Here is a 16889-nt window from a genome sequence, read left to right as displayed (position 1 = left end):
CTTTTTTTTCATACTTTTATTACTTGTGGAAAAACCTGAAACAATTTGAACTAAGTATAAAGAATGGCATTGGTTTTGTACATTTAATTTTTGTTTAATGTTATTAATAAAAATAATGTTGTTCAATCAGCATGTTTTTGTGTTTTGCTTTGGTACCAAAATTGACACCGAGAACCATGGATTTTCACTGGTATTGGTTCCAACTACTGAAATTTTGGTACCCTGAAAACACTATTATGCATTACAACAAATACCTGTAGAGGGCGCCAATGGCCTGGACATGCTTCACATTACATATAATATTTGGACACATGCAAACTCAGAGTGAGGGTTTTAACTTTTATTTTAAAATAAGTGCAACTGATGAATAATAGCGCAACACAAAACGTGTCAGACTTTATATGCGTTCCTAAGGTTTATATACATTGTGTTCCCAAATGAAACCCAAACGAACAGCACATACAATAAAAGACCGAACAATATAATGCAAGCACTATCAAAGATTTAACCACAAACACAACTTTATACTAATATCACGAGACCGCATTTAACCTCAAGTAGTAATATCACCAAATTCCATGCGCTGCTAAAAGCCAGGCGAAACGGATCTGTATTTATGTCATTGTTAATTTTGCGTAAAAAGATTGTTTTAAAGAGAAAAAAATAAATAAAAAATAAATTATTTTCATACATACTGCCCTTAAAAAAATTGAAGTACTTTTCAAGTACCTTCTCATTTTTGCGTATAATATACCTTTAAGTTTAGTCAAGATTATAATAACAATAATAATAACAGCTTGTGGTAAGTTGTATATGTGAATTGTTAAATGTATTTGCTGGACATGTTAACAAATTTAAATGAATAAATTAATAAGTGAAGTTAACATTGGTTCAAAAAAAAACTGACTGACTGACCTAAAAGGTGAATTTTACATTAGCACTTTCGGTGCACACCTGGGTTTGTTTGACATTAAAGTTCAGAACAATTGAATGACACTTTCCAAACTCGAGTACGCACCCAAAACAATAACAGAGTTCGCATAAAAGGTCAGTTCACATGAACCTTGAAGCCTAGCAAAAAGTGTAACTCTGCTGTACACTGACAAGGAGACAAGAGGTCTTTATCCACGAAAGAGAAGCCTGAAGTCATGCCCTACCTTTTATTTATATATATATAATTTTTTTTTTTTTTTTTTTTTTTTTTTTGGTTTTTTTTTTTTTTTGGTGAAGCTGCTCCACTCAGATGTATCAAAATAGAGGAAGAAAAGACCATTGTCTTTTTCCGGGTTGGGTCCACTGCTGAAGCATCTGAGAAAGTCCACTGTCATTATACACTATGAGAGTGGCCACTGACGCATCATGCTGTTTATTTTGAAGTTTTGCCAAAAAAGTGAGCTCCAAATAAAGCTAGATCAGAATGTTTGTGTGTCTCAAGGCAACATTATGGTGTTTCATTCCTGATTAAATCTTTTTTTGAATACACCATAAACGCATACACATATTCATTCATATACTTTTTATGTTACAAATGAGTATGTGCTTTTTGCATTCTTGTGCTTAGGGACGTAACGATTCACTAAACTCACGATTCGATTAGATTCGATTCACGATTTTGATTTCATGATTCGATTCACCTTTTTTATATAAAATATTTAAGAAATTATTAATTAAATGTGTTCTTTTATTATTGCTTGGACAAAATGTTGTACATTTCTTTGATAAATTGAAATATAACTATAATATATTAATATAGCACTGGCATATTATTGCTCTTTTGGTGGTTTTGATTGCTTCTATAGACCTGTCCTGTTCTATTGTCCATTTGTAAGTCGCTTTGGATGAAATCATCTGCTAAATGACAAAATTTACATAGAATGTAAATGTAAATAACAAAACTAAATTGAAACTTTAAAACAAGCCCCAAATTAAATAAAGTAACAAATAAAATATATCTCTTCATATAAACAAAATAAGGCTTTGTCTGTGCACTTACCATTTAAAATTAGAGGCAACCACTGCATTTTAATCATGATCCAAACAAAGATGCTCCATACAGCCAACATGTGCAGTTTTTAAATTAAATTGTATAATTTTGAAATTGAAGCAAAAACAGAATGGTTTGACTTAGACATGTGCAGGTATTCAGTAATGCGATATATCACGGTAATGAATATGCACGGTATTGTTACTTATAAATACTGTGAATAATTATATATTACAAATTATTCAGAATTTGGAATGGATTTTAAGAATACTTTTCCCATCAACTGTTCAAAATGCACAACACCGCTGTATGCTGCTTGAAAGATGCCTGTGTGCTCTGATGTAAACAAGCACGCGTTGGGGAACGTGCCCTGAATGAAAGCACATTCACTCTCTGACAGCAGATGGCAGTAAACTGCAGAAAATGCAGCCTGGAAACACCATTAATAAAGCAGCTGCTACTTTCTAAAACGTATTTAAATAGATTTAAATAGCCATTCAGATTTGTGGATTTGCTATGGTGTTTATCACAGCGCCAAATACTTAAATATTTACACTTAATAGGCTATTTATTTTCAAACTTTTTTTACATTTTAATCTGGACTACAACATGTCCTAGATATTGTTTTGAAAGTGTTTTGATTCTTTATTGTTCATTCACACTTTACATTAGGGCTTTCATTACTTCATTCATTAGTTAACATATACTGCCATTGAAAAATTCTTCTGAACATTCATTAATCTTAGGTATACCAATATTTAATAACACGTTAAAATCAAAAGTTGCAACTGTTATTTAATGAACTAACATGAATAAAGACTTAACTTCTATAGCAAATGTAGCCATTGCTCAGTGTGAATGTTAATGCATTAACTAAGGTTAACTAATGAGGTCTTATTGTAAAGTGGTACCTATTGGTCTTTATAGTTCTTTGCACTTTAATCTGTGTAAAACGTTTAACTTTATACGTTTTTCTGTATTGCTTTATGTATTTAAATGTTCAGTTATTTATGTTATAAGAAAAAAGTTATTAAATCTGTTATACTGTATTATGACCACTTTTTTAAAACTAAATTTCAATACCGTGGTAATACCGTATAACGTGATAAAAGCATTAGCAATTAATCGCAACATGAAAATTTGATACCGGCATATACCTAGTTTGACATTTCGTAAAACTATACATAAAAATATCTGCATGAAACAGTGGACGAGCTAAAGGAGACGTAGATTCAGCTGGAAAAAATCGTTTTGAGAGTGATTCCAACGATATCGTTTTTCTTTGTCTATCGTTATAGTTCTGGTGTGGACGCTGCTGTTCTTTAATACTGAAAACGATTTTTAGAACTATATCTTTATCGTTATCTTTATAGTTATCGTCCTTGGTGTGAATGGGCCTTAAGTCCCCCTCAGACATACATTCATATAAACTCCTACTCCTAATTGAATCGTGATTTGTTAAGCATATCAACCGATTTGAATCGTCACATATTTGAATCGATTTTCAACCGGCTCGCGGTTAACCGTTACATCCCTAATGTACTTGTTGTTCCTATATTTTTTCGTAAATTTACTATACTGCCATACTTCTAACTTTTCCTTGTGTGGAATTCAGTATTACCAGGGGTATTCAATCAAAGTTCAGAGAGGTCTGGTATATATTTCTTTCCCAGTAGAAGTCTGGGCAACCGATTAGTTACAAATTTCCATCCAGAGAGCAGCAGTACTTTGCAAAACAAAAAATCTAAATCTGACTATCTAAAATAGTCATGAGCATATTGGGCCCTGGTGTCAAAGAAAAAAAAAAAAAAAAAACATTAATTGAGCACAATTGGATATGAATTTAATAAGACAACATCAGATGTTTTATTAGGCTATTATTATTTTATGTTTAGATACCCATGTATGGCAGAAAGCCATAGGACAAAGTAGTTTCAGTAGTTTTTTTATGATTTTATTCATGTTTCCTTGTCAACTACAAGTAGTTGACCTATCGGTAACATTTCATAAAGTTGTCAGATAACACCAGCATCAAAGACTTTTAAAATAAGTTGAGCTCAACACTTCACTTTACTAAGCATTTTAACTGTCATAACATTTTATCTGTCATAAGTCTCGTCTTGAGACTTTAGCGCCGCGTACATCATATTAAATATCAGAATGTTTTTTGTTCAGGAGCTCTTCTCTCTGCTACTCACAGTGTTCGTACAGAAACTGCAAAAGGAAATTCCAGGACTTTCAAGGACTTTAAACACTACTTTTTTTGTTTTCAAGGACTAAAATCAGAGATCTCAATATCGTTATCATTTTTCAAATTCGAAAAAATAAACTAATAAAACAAACAGGTACAAATAAAGTGCAGCACATGCAAAGCATGCAATGGCTGTGGCAACTTGAAAGAATACTATGGCAAAGTTATCGCTTTCCTTATTCAAAGTGATTTTTTAATGAATATATAATTGACCTAAAGAGTAAAAGCTTCATAACACGCTTGGAAAGTTATGTGACAATACACATAGCTCACGAGATGAGACAAAATACAGATATTTTAATACTATTTTTAAGAAATTCAGAATTAAGAAGTTCAATGACAAAATGGCAAAAAAATAAAAATAAAAAAAAATATATATATATATATATATATATATATATATATATATATATATATATATATATATATATATATATATATATATATATATATATTATATATTATTCAATGAGACAAGTAATCACAAGGTTTTATTAAACAACAATTAAAAAAAACAAACAATGTATTATGCTTATACATAATATGAATATAACCTACTTAAGTACATTATGTATTATAACAAATACCTGCAGAGGGCGCCAACAGCCTGGTGAGGTTTCATTTTATGGCTTGAATCAACCCCATGTAATTTTAATATTTGGCCACATACAAACTCAGAGCGAGGGTTTGAACTTTTATTTTGAAATAGTGATGTACAACAAATCACGTAATAGAAATGTTGACATTCTCCTGTGTTTGCATAGTTTTAGAAATGATTTACGTTATAAATTTAGTGAGACTCTTTTCCCAGATGAATGCAACCCAAACTCATAGCATATGCAGAGGAAGAGTTTGTGGACCAAGCAGCTGAGATGGAGACGCTCTACGCTTGTAAATGACGACATGCTAAATGCTAAACCTGGTTTATTTGCAGTGTTTATATTAGGGGCACCCTGCCCCCAGGGTTCTATAGTCCGACCATTCAGCATTTGCGACTGAAAACTACTGCGTGCGACTATGAAAAAATATTTAGGAGTACCTGTGCGACTGACCCGATCAGCATGAGTGTGTTTGCACGGAGGAAGCTTCAAAAGTTTCCAACATACTTACAACGCGTTTTTGCAGTGTTGAGTAATGCATCACAGACGTTTCTCTCCATATCACTGTATGCTGCGTATGCTCTTCTGTATCACCCGCGCCACAAGGATGTTTTCTTTCAAATCAAGCTAAATACACAGAAACAGCGCATCCTTGTGGCGCAGATGATACAGAAGAGGATACGCACCATATGGTGATATGGAGAGACAGAGGAGACTGTTGACAAAGGAATTGTTGAATAAAGCCGTTATTTTAGTTTTCTTCGCTTACAAAAAGAGTTCCCGTCGCTTCATATAACCCAGATTGCACGTCTGATGGCAGATGGAGTATTCTGACGACAACTTTCAAACCTTTTATGGACCTTGACACTGTTATTTACTTGGCAGTCTATGGGACAGTCACAGGCCTCCCGTTTTTCATCCAAAATATCTTAAATTGTGTTCCGAAGATGAACGGAGCTTTTACGGGTTTGGAATGACATGGGGGTAAGTGAAAAAATTTTCATTTTGGGGTGGAGTATCCCTTTTATCCCTTTCTATTACCAAACACAAAAATAAAAATAAATATAAATACAAAAACAGAAATTAAAACAAAAACAGATAAAAAAAAAAAAAAAAAAAACATTTTATAGGGCTCTAAGCACGTAGTTTTTATTAAAGGGGTCATACGACATTGCTTTAAAAAAAAAAAACATTATTTTGTGTATTTGGTGTAATGAAATGTGTTTATGTGGTTTAAGGTTAAAAAAAAAAACACATTTTCCACATACTGTAAATTATTGTTGCTCCTCTATGCCCCACCTTTCTGAAACGCATCGATTTTTACGAAGCTCAATGTTCTGAAAAGTGAGGTGTACGCTGATTGGCCAGCCATCCAGTGCATTGTGATTGGCCGAATACCTCAAGCGTGTGAAGGAAATGTTACACCCCTTACCGTACTGTGATGCTGTGTCCTGGTGCGACGAGACAAAACCAATACAACCCATTACAATCAAGGCATTTGTAGCATAATTCTGGATTATAATGACTTATACTGTCTTTTTACACATTGCATCATGCCACATAAAAAAAAAACATGTCTGCATTTGTGATCGGAGAAACGACAAACAAGCGCTACTCTACACTGCTCAAAACTCGCGTTTGAATGATCAGTGGCAAATCCTTTACATATGAAAATGTACTTACAGGCTGTGAGTCAGCATTATTTACCAGAACACCGGCATTTTAGGCTACTCTCCAAGGAAACAGTCCTTGTCCTCCATAAAATCTCCATTGCACACATCTGAATATTTGGTTTGAACTGTTCTGGAACAGTGTTGTAAATACAACTTAACCACTGATTTCTAGTTGTGTCCTCTTTTGGAAGGCCAAACAAAGTTTCGCTTTCACAATGAAACGCACAGCAACAGCAACAATACTACAGCAAGAATAAAAGTGACGCCTTCTTTCTTTGCATGAACATTTGGGTGGTGTTATGCAAATCTTCCCACACAGTGACGTAGACGTGGGGGCGTGTTTAAAAGAGGCATTTTAGGAGGGCATGGTTGAGTCTTAACTTTTAAAAAGAATATCACTTTGGGTTTGAGACTTAAGTCTTTGCAACTTTAGGGATCTTATCTATTCACGAACAGCTTGTAACACTCCAAAAGAGAAAGGAAAACTTGAAATCACATCATATGACCCCTTTTATCGTTTAATAAGTTTATGTAAAATTATACAAGTTTCATGATTTTAATTAATTGGACATGCTTTTTGATTAATTAAATTTAGTTTACCCATTAAAAATGAGCCCAGAAAAATTTAAACAGAAAAAAGTGGAATCCAGAAAAAAAATAAATAAGGCTATATTATTAGTCCTATATACAGACTAACAAATTACAGAATGTTTAGCAAACACTACAGCCCTATTCGCACGGGATTAGTATTACCTGGTGACCTACAGTCATTTGTAATAATTGCAGAGGTTGTCTGTGATCGTAATCCCATGCGAATCAGCCATGTTTGTAATTTGTAAAGTAAGATTTCCCCGCAAATGACCTAGCATTTTTCACCGAACACCGAGGTCCTGTGATAATATTATTCCCGTGCAAAACGGCATCTCTGATTTGGCCAGCATTTGGCAAGTCGTATATAATTTTTCAAGGTTTTTGTTTCCTGTGCACCTTTTTATCCATCTTTCGCGAAGAATGGAGCTGTGTTGGAGTGTTTGATAGTATTTTGGGTGCGGTCACATCGCCATACAATTTGCAGAAAGAGAAAGCTGAAAAGGTTTTAAAGGGTTAAAGTGTTACAAATAAATCAAGCATAAAACTTGAGATATTATTTTAACCTGGTGAAATATAAAATGACACAGCGCACAAGACTATATTAGTTTCTTTTTTTAATTCTTTTTTACAAATTTAAATATGCACATTGCCTATAAATAAGTTTCAATATATAAAGCTTTTAAAATTACTAAATGTTATGTATTTTCTTTTGAGCTCTTTGTGAACTACATAAACTATTAAACTCAGCTGATTCTTTTGCATAGTCAGATATTTTCTTTCTGCTGCCTTCTTAAATGTTTGCTGCAGCATCTGTGTTTATTCCTGCCTTGTAAATGCATTTAAATTAATTATATTTTAAACAACATCTCTTTTTTTTTTAACAGAGAAGTGAATTACGCTGACTCTCGCGAGAAATGTATTGAACTTACGTTCTCCAATTTCGTGTGATTGGCTGTTTGCTGCACGTGTCACACTTTCAGACGCACATGCTCCAGAGTTAACGCACACATCTCCCTTCGTGCTATAGCAATTTTTTTCCCCATCGAGAACACCAACATCAGACCTGCTTACCTGAGAACTTTTTTATTAGTACCATCAGTGTGGGGGGTAAACTGTTTACTGCTTACTGTTTTACTATTTACAATAACTGTTTAGTTAATTTTTGGCATTTTTTTTTTTTTTAAATACCATTTAAGAAAGAAACATTGTAACATTGCAATCTAAAAACAAAAATAATCCTTTAAAGCAGAAGTTAAAGTTACTAAACTAAAAAAAATAAAAGAATAAAAAGCCCAGACTAAATGATTAAAAACTCTATTTTGATTACCACATTACACTTTACAGTTAGTGCTATCATACAAATACACTTACTTGTAGGTTTAAAATTCTACGTCACATTTATTGTCCAACTACAAATATTTCAGCAAAATGTATATTTTAGTCAGTTATTACGCTCCTACAAACCCGATTCCAAAAAAGTTGGGACACTGTACAAAAAAAAAACTGTAAAAAAGGAATGGAATAATTTACAAATCTCATAAACTTATATTTTATTAAAAATAGAATATAGATAACATATCACATGTTGAAAGTGAGACATTTTAGACAGGTAGCAATAAGAGGCCGAAAAAGTTAAATGTACATAAGGAACAGCTGGAGGACCAATTTGCAACTTATTAGGTCAATTGGCAACATAATTGGGTATAAAAAGAGCCTCTCAGAGTGGCAGTGTCTCTCAGAAGTCAAGATGGGCAGAGGATCACCAATTCCCCCAATGCTGCTGCGAAAAATAGTGGAGCAATATCAGAAAGGAGTTTCTCAGAGAAAAATTGCAAAGAGTTTGAAGTTACCATCATCATCATCTACAGTGCATAATATCATCCAAAGATTCAGAGAATCTGGAACAATCTCTGCGCGTAAGGGTCAAGGGCCGGAAAACCATACTGGATGCCCATGATCTTCGGGCACTTAGACGGCACTGCATCACATACAGGAATGCTCCTGTAATGGAAATCACAACATGGGCTCAGGAATACTTCCAAAAAACATTGTCTGTGAACACAATCCACCGTGCCATTCATCGTTGCCGGCTAAAACTCTATAGGTCAAAAAAGAAGCCATATCTAAACATGATCCAGAAGCGCAGGCGTTTTCTCTGGGCCAAGGCTCTTTTAAAATGGATGTGGCAAAGTAGAAAACTGTTCTGTAGTCAGACGAATCAAAATTTGAAGTTCTTTTTGGAAAACTGGGACGCCATGTCATCCGGACTAAAGAGGACAAGGACAACCCAAGTTGTTATCAGCGCTCAGTTCAGAAGCCTGCATCTCTGATGGTATGGGGTTGCATGAGTGCGTGTGGGATGGGTAGCTTACACATCTGGAAAGGCACCATCAATGCTGAAAGGTATATCCAAGTTCTAGAACAACATATGCTCCCAATCCAGACGTCGTCTCTTTCAGGGAAGACCTTGCATTTTCCAACATGACAATGCCAGACCACATACTGCATCAATTACAACATCATGGCTGCGTAGAAGAAGGATCCGGGTACTGAAATGGCCAGCCTGCAGTCCAGGGCCCGGTTCCCCAAAACGTTCTCATCGCTAAGTAGTTCTTAACCTATTCCTTAACCTCTCTCTTAATGTTATGGCACGATTCCCGACACGTTCGTACGCTAAGTATATCTTCTGTAAGTCACACTTTCGTAAGGTTGGTCTGGACCATTCGTAAGCTTTCTCTTAGCGTTGTTTGAGCTCAAGACGCTAGTCGCCGCCACTTTGCAGCAGTCTTTAGAAATCAGCGCAGCGCAGTACAAGTCCAACTATGGTATGTTGACAATGTTGTGGCTCAAAAATGATTTTATGTTATGGACATTTTAAGACTAATAATAAAATATGTTCGCAATGGATACAGGCAGGCCTATTTATGAAGTTGACTTTATTTGGTATCAGAACTAATATAGTGGTAATTAGCCTAGGCTATTTCGTAATGTCATTAAAGCGTTTAAATTGGCAGTCACTTTTGATAATTAAAATCTGGCAAACAATTTGGCTCTAAATGGCTAAGATCTATAAATGGGTAAGCATGGTGGTGTCCAGAAAGCGACCAACTATGGCAGCGATCCAACGTGTCCTTGTATTGAATCAAAGACGGCGCCGGCAGCGGAGCTGTTTAGTCCATGTCAATTTTTTTATTCGGCAAAACTTAAGCCCTTTTGACATTTTGCCTGACGTATTAAAAAAACATTGCCTCCCAAGACAACTCATTATGGAGCTGCTGGACCTTCTCAGACCTGCGCTTGCCAGGCTAACGCGGAGGAATTTTGCTTTGAGCCCTGAAGTCCAGCTGCTAGCAGCGCTAAGGTTTTTTGCTACAGGGAGCTTCATCGAGGTCGTGGGAGAGGGCTACGGCCAAAGCAAGACCTCGGTGTGGAGGTGCGTCCACATTGTCACCAACGCCCTTCTGCGCCATGCAGGGGAATTCTGATTGTAAAGTACATTACCATCAATATAAAAGTGTATTACATATTTTTTAGAAGTCGTTAAACCCATGTCAAGAAGCGGCACAAGTGGCACAACGGGATAAGGAGGGTGGATGATTAGCGAGGGATACCCGGTTTCGTCTCCCCGAGACAACATATCGTGTGAACATATTACTGACAATTTGATAATTTAATTAATAGTCTATATTTTATGGATAACTTTGTTAAAATAAATGTTACTGGAATAATTTGCAGAATGTTTCATTTGCATAGAACGTGTTGTCTTTCTTAACGCCGTAATGCACCTTCGCGTGAAGTTGAAAATCGATTCCTGAGGAATCGATGCCAACTAATTCAGCACCTTCACTTGGGACAGCCCCTTTGTAACGTCGGACGTAAGAGGCAGCGTGTTAAGAAGCTTCCTAAGGGACACTTCGGGGAACACACTTAGGAACATAAACAACTTTGGTAAGATGTATCTTTCGAGTCTTCTTACCGCGCTAAGAGTGAGCGTTATCGGGAAACCGGGCCCAGATCTTTCATCCATAGAAAACATTTGGTGCATCATAAAGAGGAAGAGGCGACAAAGAAGACCTAAGACAGCTGAGCAACTAGAAGCCTGTATTAGACAAGAATGGGACAACATTCCTATTCCTAAACTTGAGCAACTTATCTCCTCAGTCCACAGACGTTTGCAGAATGTTAAAAAAAGAAGAGGGGATGCCACACAGTGGTAAACATGGCTTTGTCCCAACTTTTTTGAGATGTGTTGATGCCATGAAATTTAAAACATTTGATATGTCATCTATGTTGTATTCTGAATAAAATATTTAAATTTGAAACTTCCACATCATTGCATTCTGTTTTTATTCACAATTTGTACAGTGTCCCAACTTTTTTGGAATCGGGTTTGTATTTCATTGAGCTCTGTCTGTTTGGCGCGCATGCACGCTCGTTCTAAATGAAGTCTGTGGAGTTTAGTGGAGAACCGCAAAGCAAAAGTTCATGCATTTCTGACAGAAAAATTGAAATATTTCCAAAGCTTTTTTAACATTTACACATGGAGAATTTACCTGTGAAACGTAAGTTATGCATTAAGGAAAACAGCACATCTGTCAGCCTCACAAGCAGTCTTTCTGTCAGAGCATCTGACGGGGCGAGCGCGAGCCCCTTTACTGAAACTCTAAGCTATAGGCTGCTAGGAGAGAAATAAAATGCAGAAATTATTTAAATGCAAAACTAACAAAAACCTCTGATTGGTTGAACTTCATCTTTTTTCAGTTGCTTGTTTTGAATACTGCGCGTGGACAGAGGCGTCACTAGATGTGCATAGTTTAGAGTGACAAATCGTACCAGTGTACTTTGAGGTCAAAATGCGTAGCCGCTACGCAAAATGTGTGCAGGTTGGCAAGTCTGCAACATGTTAACCACCTCTGGTTTAAGAAGCAGTTTTTTACTTTAGCTTGAAAACTAAATACTCCATCCACCATCGTTTCCTCGATATTCACGTCACTTTTGCAGCATGCTGCTCGCACCTTCACTCACATTCTGACGCTGCAAATATAAGCCAGGTTCTACACCTGAAGCGCTTGCACTGAAAGCACCTGTCTTCACATGATCAGTTCCACTGTCGGGCCAAAAGTGGGCTTGCTAGTGCATGCCAGGGCCAGTCGTGTTTCCACTGTCACTTTCAGGGCTTGATCGTACCTCGTTGGTGCTTCCTCTTGGCCAACGGCCTGAGTTTTTGGCCCAACAAAAAACTTGGGCCAAAGCGGGCCAGCTGGAGCTAGAGGAGTGCTTATGAACAAAGGCAGAGTTTCTCCACGTCTGGAGATTTCAAACACCACCGATCATTTCAAAAAATTAACATCTAACACCAGAATTAAATAATTAAAATAATTTGAGCTCGAAACTCACTTTCAGACAGCAACGAGTGTTTGAAATAACTTCTGTTTGAGATCCGATGTGGATTATGATCACCATACAAGGCAGAAATATTTACAAGTGACACAAAAAAATATGCACGGTAGCCATTAGTAAATATTGTAAATAGCCTACAACCGCTTGAAGAAATCAGACGTCAGCTTCTCATTCAGACTATCACAATCGTTTATTAATTTAGTAACATTTTATCTGTCTCATCTCGAGACTTTAGCTACGCATGTGTCAAAAAATATCATAATTGTTTTTGTTCGGGAGCTCCCTCTGCTACTCAGATTGTATTTTTTACATTTTTACATGTAGGAATATATAATCACTCTTTCTAAATCTGATGTATACTGTGACTACAAATAAACAGAAACATACTCGACTATGTATCCTCTTTCTTTTGTGAAATAACGGTTCATACCGCTTTTTTTCTGTGTGACTAATTTTTAATCCTGATAAATTAATTCATCATGATCAATGTATCCCTTATTATTTTAAAACACCAATGCTTTAGGACTTAAATCTCAAACCAAACATGCTAACAAATGCTAGGGGAATAGTTAGAGAGTTTGACTCCTAACCCTAAGGTTGTGAGTTCGAGTCTCGCGAATTCTGAGTATGGGTCACCATACTTGGCTGTATGTCACGTCACTTTAGTCACTTTCATTTTAGAAATGGCCGCTTTTATCATGTTTGTTTTGTGATTGCGCTAGCTCCAGTGACTTATTATTAGTTTTCTGATAACTTCTCTTTGTTGGTGAAATGATGGGGTTTTGTAACGCTGTTCCAGAGAGGCGTGTAAGGGGTGGGTTTTAGTGAAGCACAGCGAAGCTTCTGGCCCAACGGTGGAAACGCATTCTGATTTTGGGCTTGGCGCTACAGGTCCAAGGCTATTAGCACCGCCCGGCCGGTTTAAAGCAATGCCTCGCACTGGCCCGACAGTGGAAAATGGCTAGTGAATTCTGACTCCTGCTACAATGTTCTGCGGCTCTGCAATGCACGCCATATGGAGCAGACGCTTTGGAGCAGCGCAGACCATGCACTCAGACAAATGTGACCACGTCAAATTTTAACTCGCACATTCTCAAAAAACTGTCGCAGTCTAGAGCCCTGGAAAGTATCAATCTATTTTGCTGCTCACTATGTTTCTAATACTGTTGTTAAAATTATTGCATCATTACATCTTTAGTGGGGTAGCAGAAAAGGCTTGAATGATGCAAGTTTGGCATTAGGTAAAAATACAGGATATAGTGCTGAATGAGCATTGATATAAACAACTACGGTCGATTGTGGTGTATACAGCCGCGTTGTTTTAATCTGCTGCTCACTTTAAACTGTAAAATGGTGCTGTGTACACTGTTCGTGGATGCCTGATCTATACTGATTTTAAAATGGTGGTTCCATTTGTGAATGCATTACCTGATAATATTATTACAAACAGTAAAAAAAACATGCAATTACGAGACTATAAACCACAGACAAAGATAAAACTTGAATATAATGTAAAAAAAAAAAAAAAAAAAAAAAAAAAAACATTCTAGTTGGATTGCTTTACAAACCTCTAATAAGGCCCGACAATAATGGAGACACAGCAGTGTTGAATACTTCCTCCTGCTCTATTGTGGGGTCAAAGACATAATCATAGGTAAAAGCCTTGTCATTGCCAACGATCACCTAAAACGGAAAACAAGGATTTAATGAATATTTAACATGACTTTTTGATGCATAAGTGTGAATAAAATAGGCATGGTCTCATGACACAGACCTGAGGTCCACTGGGTACAAAAGTGAGACAGCACTGACATCCTTCATTGATCTCTTTGGGAACCAAAGGCCGGCATCTCAGCGCAACCCTTACAGGAATTACTTTCTCATCCTCCTTGGTCATACTGGAAGAACAGATAAAGTTATGTCACCAATTAGCCTACTATCTTGAATATTGTCTGAAAAAGCCAGTTTGCACAAAGGAAGATAAGCCCAGACTGGTTATTTATGCTTTACACAGGAAGTCACACTCTTGCAGTTTAAATCTAGATTAAAAACCTCTCCTCTTTAACCTGGCTTACACATAACACACTAATACGCTTCTGATATCCAAATCCTTTAAAGGATTTTTAAGGTGCAATAATTAGGTAAACCGAAACCGGGAACACTTCCCATAACACCCAATGTACTTGCTACATCATTAGAAGAATGTCATCTACGCTAATATTAGTCTGTTTCTCTCTTATTCCAAGGTCACCATAGCCACCAGATCCAGTCTGTATCCAGATCAGACTCTGCAGGTCACTGCAGTCACCCGGATCCAGTACGTATCCCGCCCAGATGGTGGATCAGCACATAGAAAGGACTTCTACAGCCCTGAAAGTCAGTGGAGACCAGGACAACAAGATGAGCCCCAGATCCCCTGTAAAGACCTTGTCTCAGATGACCACCGGGACAAGACCACAGGAAACAGATGATTCTTCTGCACAATCTGACTTTGATGCAGCCTGGAATTGAACTGCTGGTTTCGTCTGGCCAGAGGAGAACTGGCCCCCCGACTGAGCCTGGTTTCTCCCAAGGTTTTTTCTCCATTCTGTCACCGATGGAGATTTGGTTCCTGCCCGCTGTCGCCTATGGCTTGCTTAGTTGGGGACACTTCATTTACAGTGATATCGTTGACTTGCTGCAAATGATTGCACAGATACTATTTAAACTGAACTGTGCTGAATGAAGACATCACTGAATTCAATGATGAACTGCTTTAACTGTCATTTTGCATTACTGATAAACTGTTTTCCTAATTAATGTTGTTCAGTTGCTTTGACACAATCTGTTTTGTATAAAGCGCTATATAAATAAAAGTGACTTGACTTGACCATTATCTTTAAAAAAAAAATAAAAAAATAAAGTGTTTAAGAATCAGTCTGTTCAACCAAAGACACCAGCCATTAGCTGTGTAATATATTAGCTAAATGCACAAGATTGAGTGCAAATAAATCAGTGATGAGAATTTAACTACAATTAATATTTTTGTGGGAATGTTTTATCATTTTTATTATTACAAATCTAAAAAAAAAAAATTAAAAAAAGTGTTTAAATTAACATTTTATGTTAAATAAATTGTAATTTATGTTTAGTGATGCACTTAGCAGGTAGTGGATATTATGTCATTATATGACATTGAGTAGCAATTAAGACTGCCAATGAGTATTTTTCTCTTAATAATTATATGATTTGCTTATTAATTAATCTAATTAGTCACAAATAATTTTTTATCAATATTTTCTGAGAAAAAAAAAATCTAAATACCCCGAGTAAACAATTAAAAGTTTAATTATTGTTGAAGACATCGCTTTTTTCAGCACACATAAAAACTACAACTGTCAAAGTGTGATTCCTTATAATCTTTTTGTTTACCACTAGTGCATGCTAATGACATTTTATTCTTCTATATAAACGTGCGTAGTAGCCTACGAATTAATAGGTGTCATCATCGTACAGTCTACTTGCATGTCGTATCCAAGTTTATTAGATCCATGTCGCACGGTGTGACCAGCAATGATCTTATAGGATTGATAAAATCGTGCAGTGTGTTGAAGGCTTAAGATGTAAAACGATAAAAACAGATTATGCAACAAGGCCCTTAGGCCTGAACGGAGTTAATGCCAACATCGTGCAAATTCACATACACATTTTACATACAATCATACATCTGCACTAAACAACACACAAACAAACAATGATATAACAAAAAAGTTGTTTAAAACGCATGTCATTTAGTTACCTTCCACGCTGCAATTTGTTGTTGTCGTAAAGCTCGGTAAGATTTCCTTTTTACACAAAATCGAAAAAATCTTAAATAAGATAAGACGACCTTAATCGCACTCCCAAAATACTGATATTTTATGTAAAGACGGTCTTCGTTAACCGTTTCTGTCATAAAAATCTGAGAATCGCTGTTTCTCTAAAGAAAGACCCTGCCGCCACTTTCAAATAACCAGCTCCGCCTTTGACGTCATTACCAGAGCCCGTCTACGGAAAGCCTTCCCACTCCCTATTAAGTCCTATTGTACCGAATTTTGGTTGCAGTTCCACCAGAGTTCCACTGGGGGCGATCGCCATGGGTGCAAAATGAATGGGAGTCTATGGGGCTAGACGGCTAAATTTGTCCCTTTCACCCGATTGCCGTTGAGAAATCTCAGATCTGATTTTAGGTTTTGCTAGTTCAACATGGGTTATAGGTCGAAAGTTGAATGAACGAGTACTTATGTCCTTTCGATTTCTTACAGGTTGAGTTGTTGTTGCCAATAACACGATAGCATTCTGCTAATGAACGTATAACGTATGACGTCATTGACATTTTAAAAGACTTTTTAAAGCAAATAAGTGACTCTAAA

The 16889-nt window shown here is 36.4% G+C and overlaps 1 protein-coding gene across 2 annotated transcripts in view; it reads right to left on the bottom strand.

Moving 5' to 3' along the window:
* kif4 (kinesin family member 4) overlaps positions 1-16532 on the bottom strand; it is a 233219-nt gene extending 216687 nt beyond the window's left edge. Inside the window, exons 1-3 of one of the 2 annotated variants that reach the window (XM_042748267.1) lie at positions 16277-16532; positions 14273-14396; positions 14067-14181 (exon numbers count right to left, since the gene is read on the bottom strand). In XM_042748267.1, coding sequence (XP_042604201.1) covers positions 14067-14181; positions 14273-14395 — 238 coding nt within the window. In that variant the 5' untranslated portion in view covers position 14396; positions 16277-16532. The remainder of the gene's footprint in view (positions 1-14066; positions 14182-14272; positions 14397-16276) is intronic. The other variant, XM_042748268.1, reaches the window with a different exon arrangement.
* Between the last annotated feature and the right edge of the window lie 357 nt (positions 16533-16889).

Source organism: Cyprinus carpio, chromosome B21, assembly GCF_018340385.1.
Source record: "Cyprinus carpio isolate SPL01 chromosome B21, ASM1834038v1, whole genome shotgun sequence".
NCBI lineage: Eukaryota > Metazoa > Chordata > Actinopteri > Cypriniformes > Cyprinidae > Cyprinus > Cyprinus carpio.
This window is presented reverse-complemented; position numbering and strand designations above follow the sequence as displayed.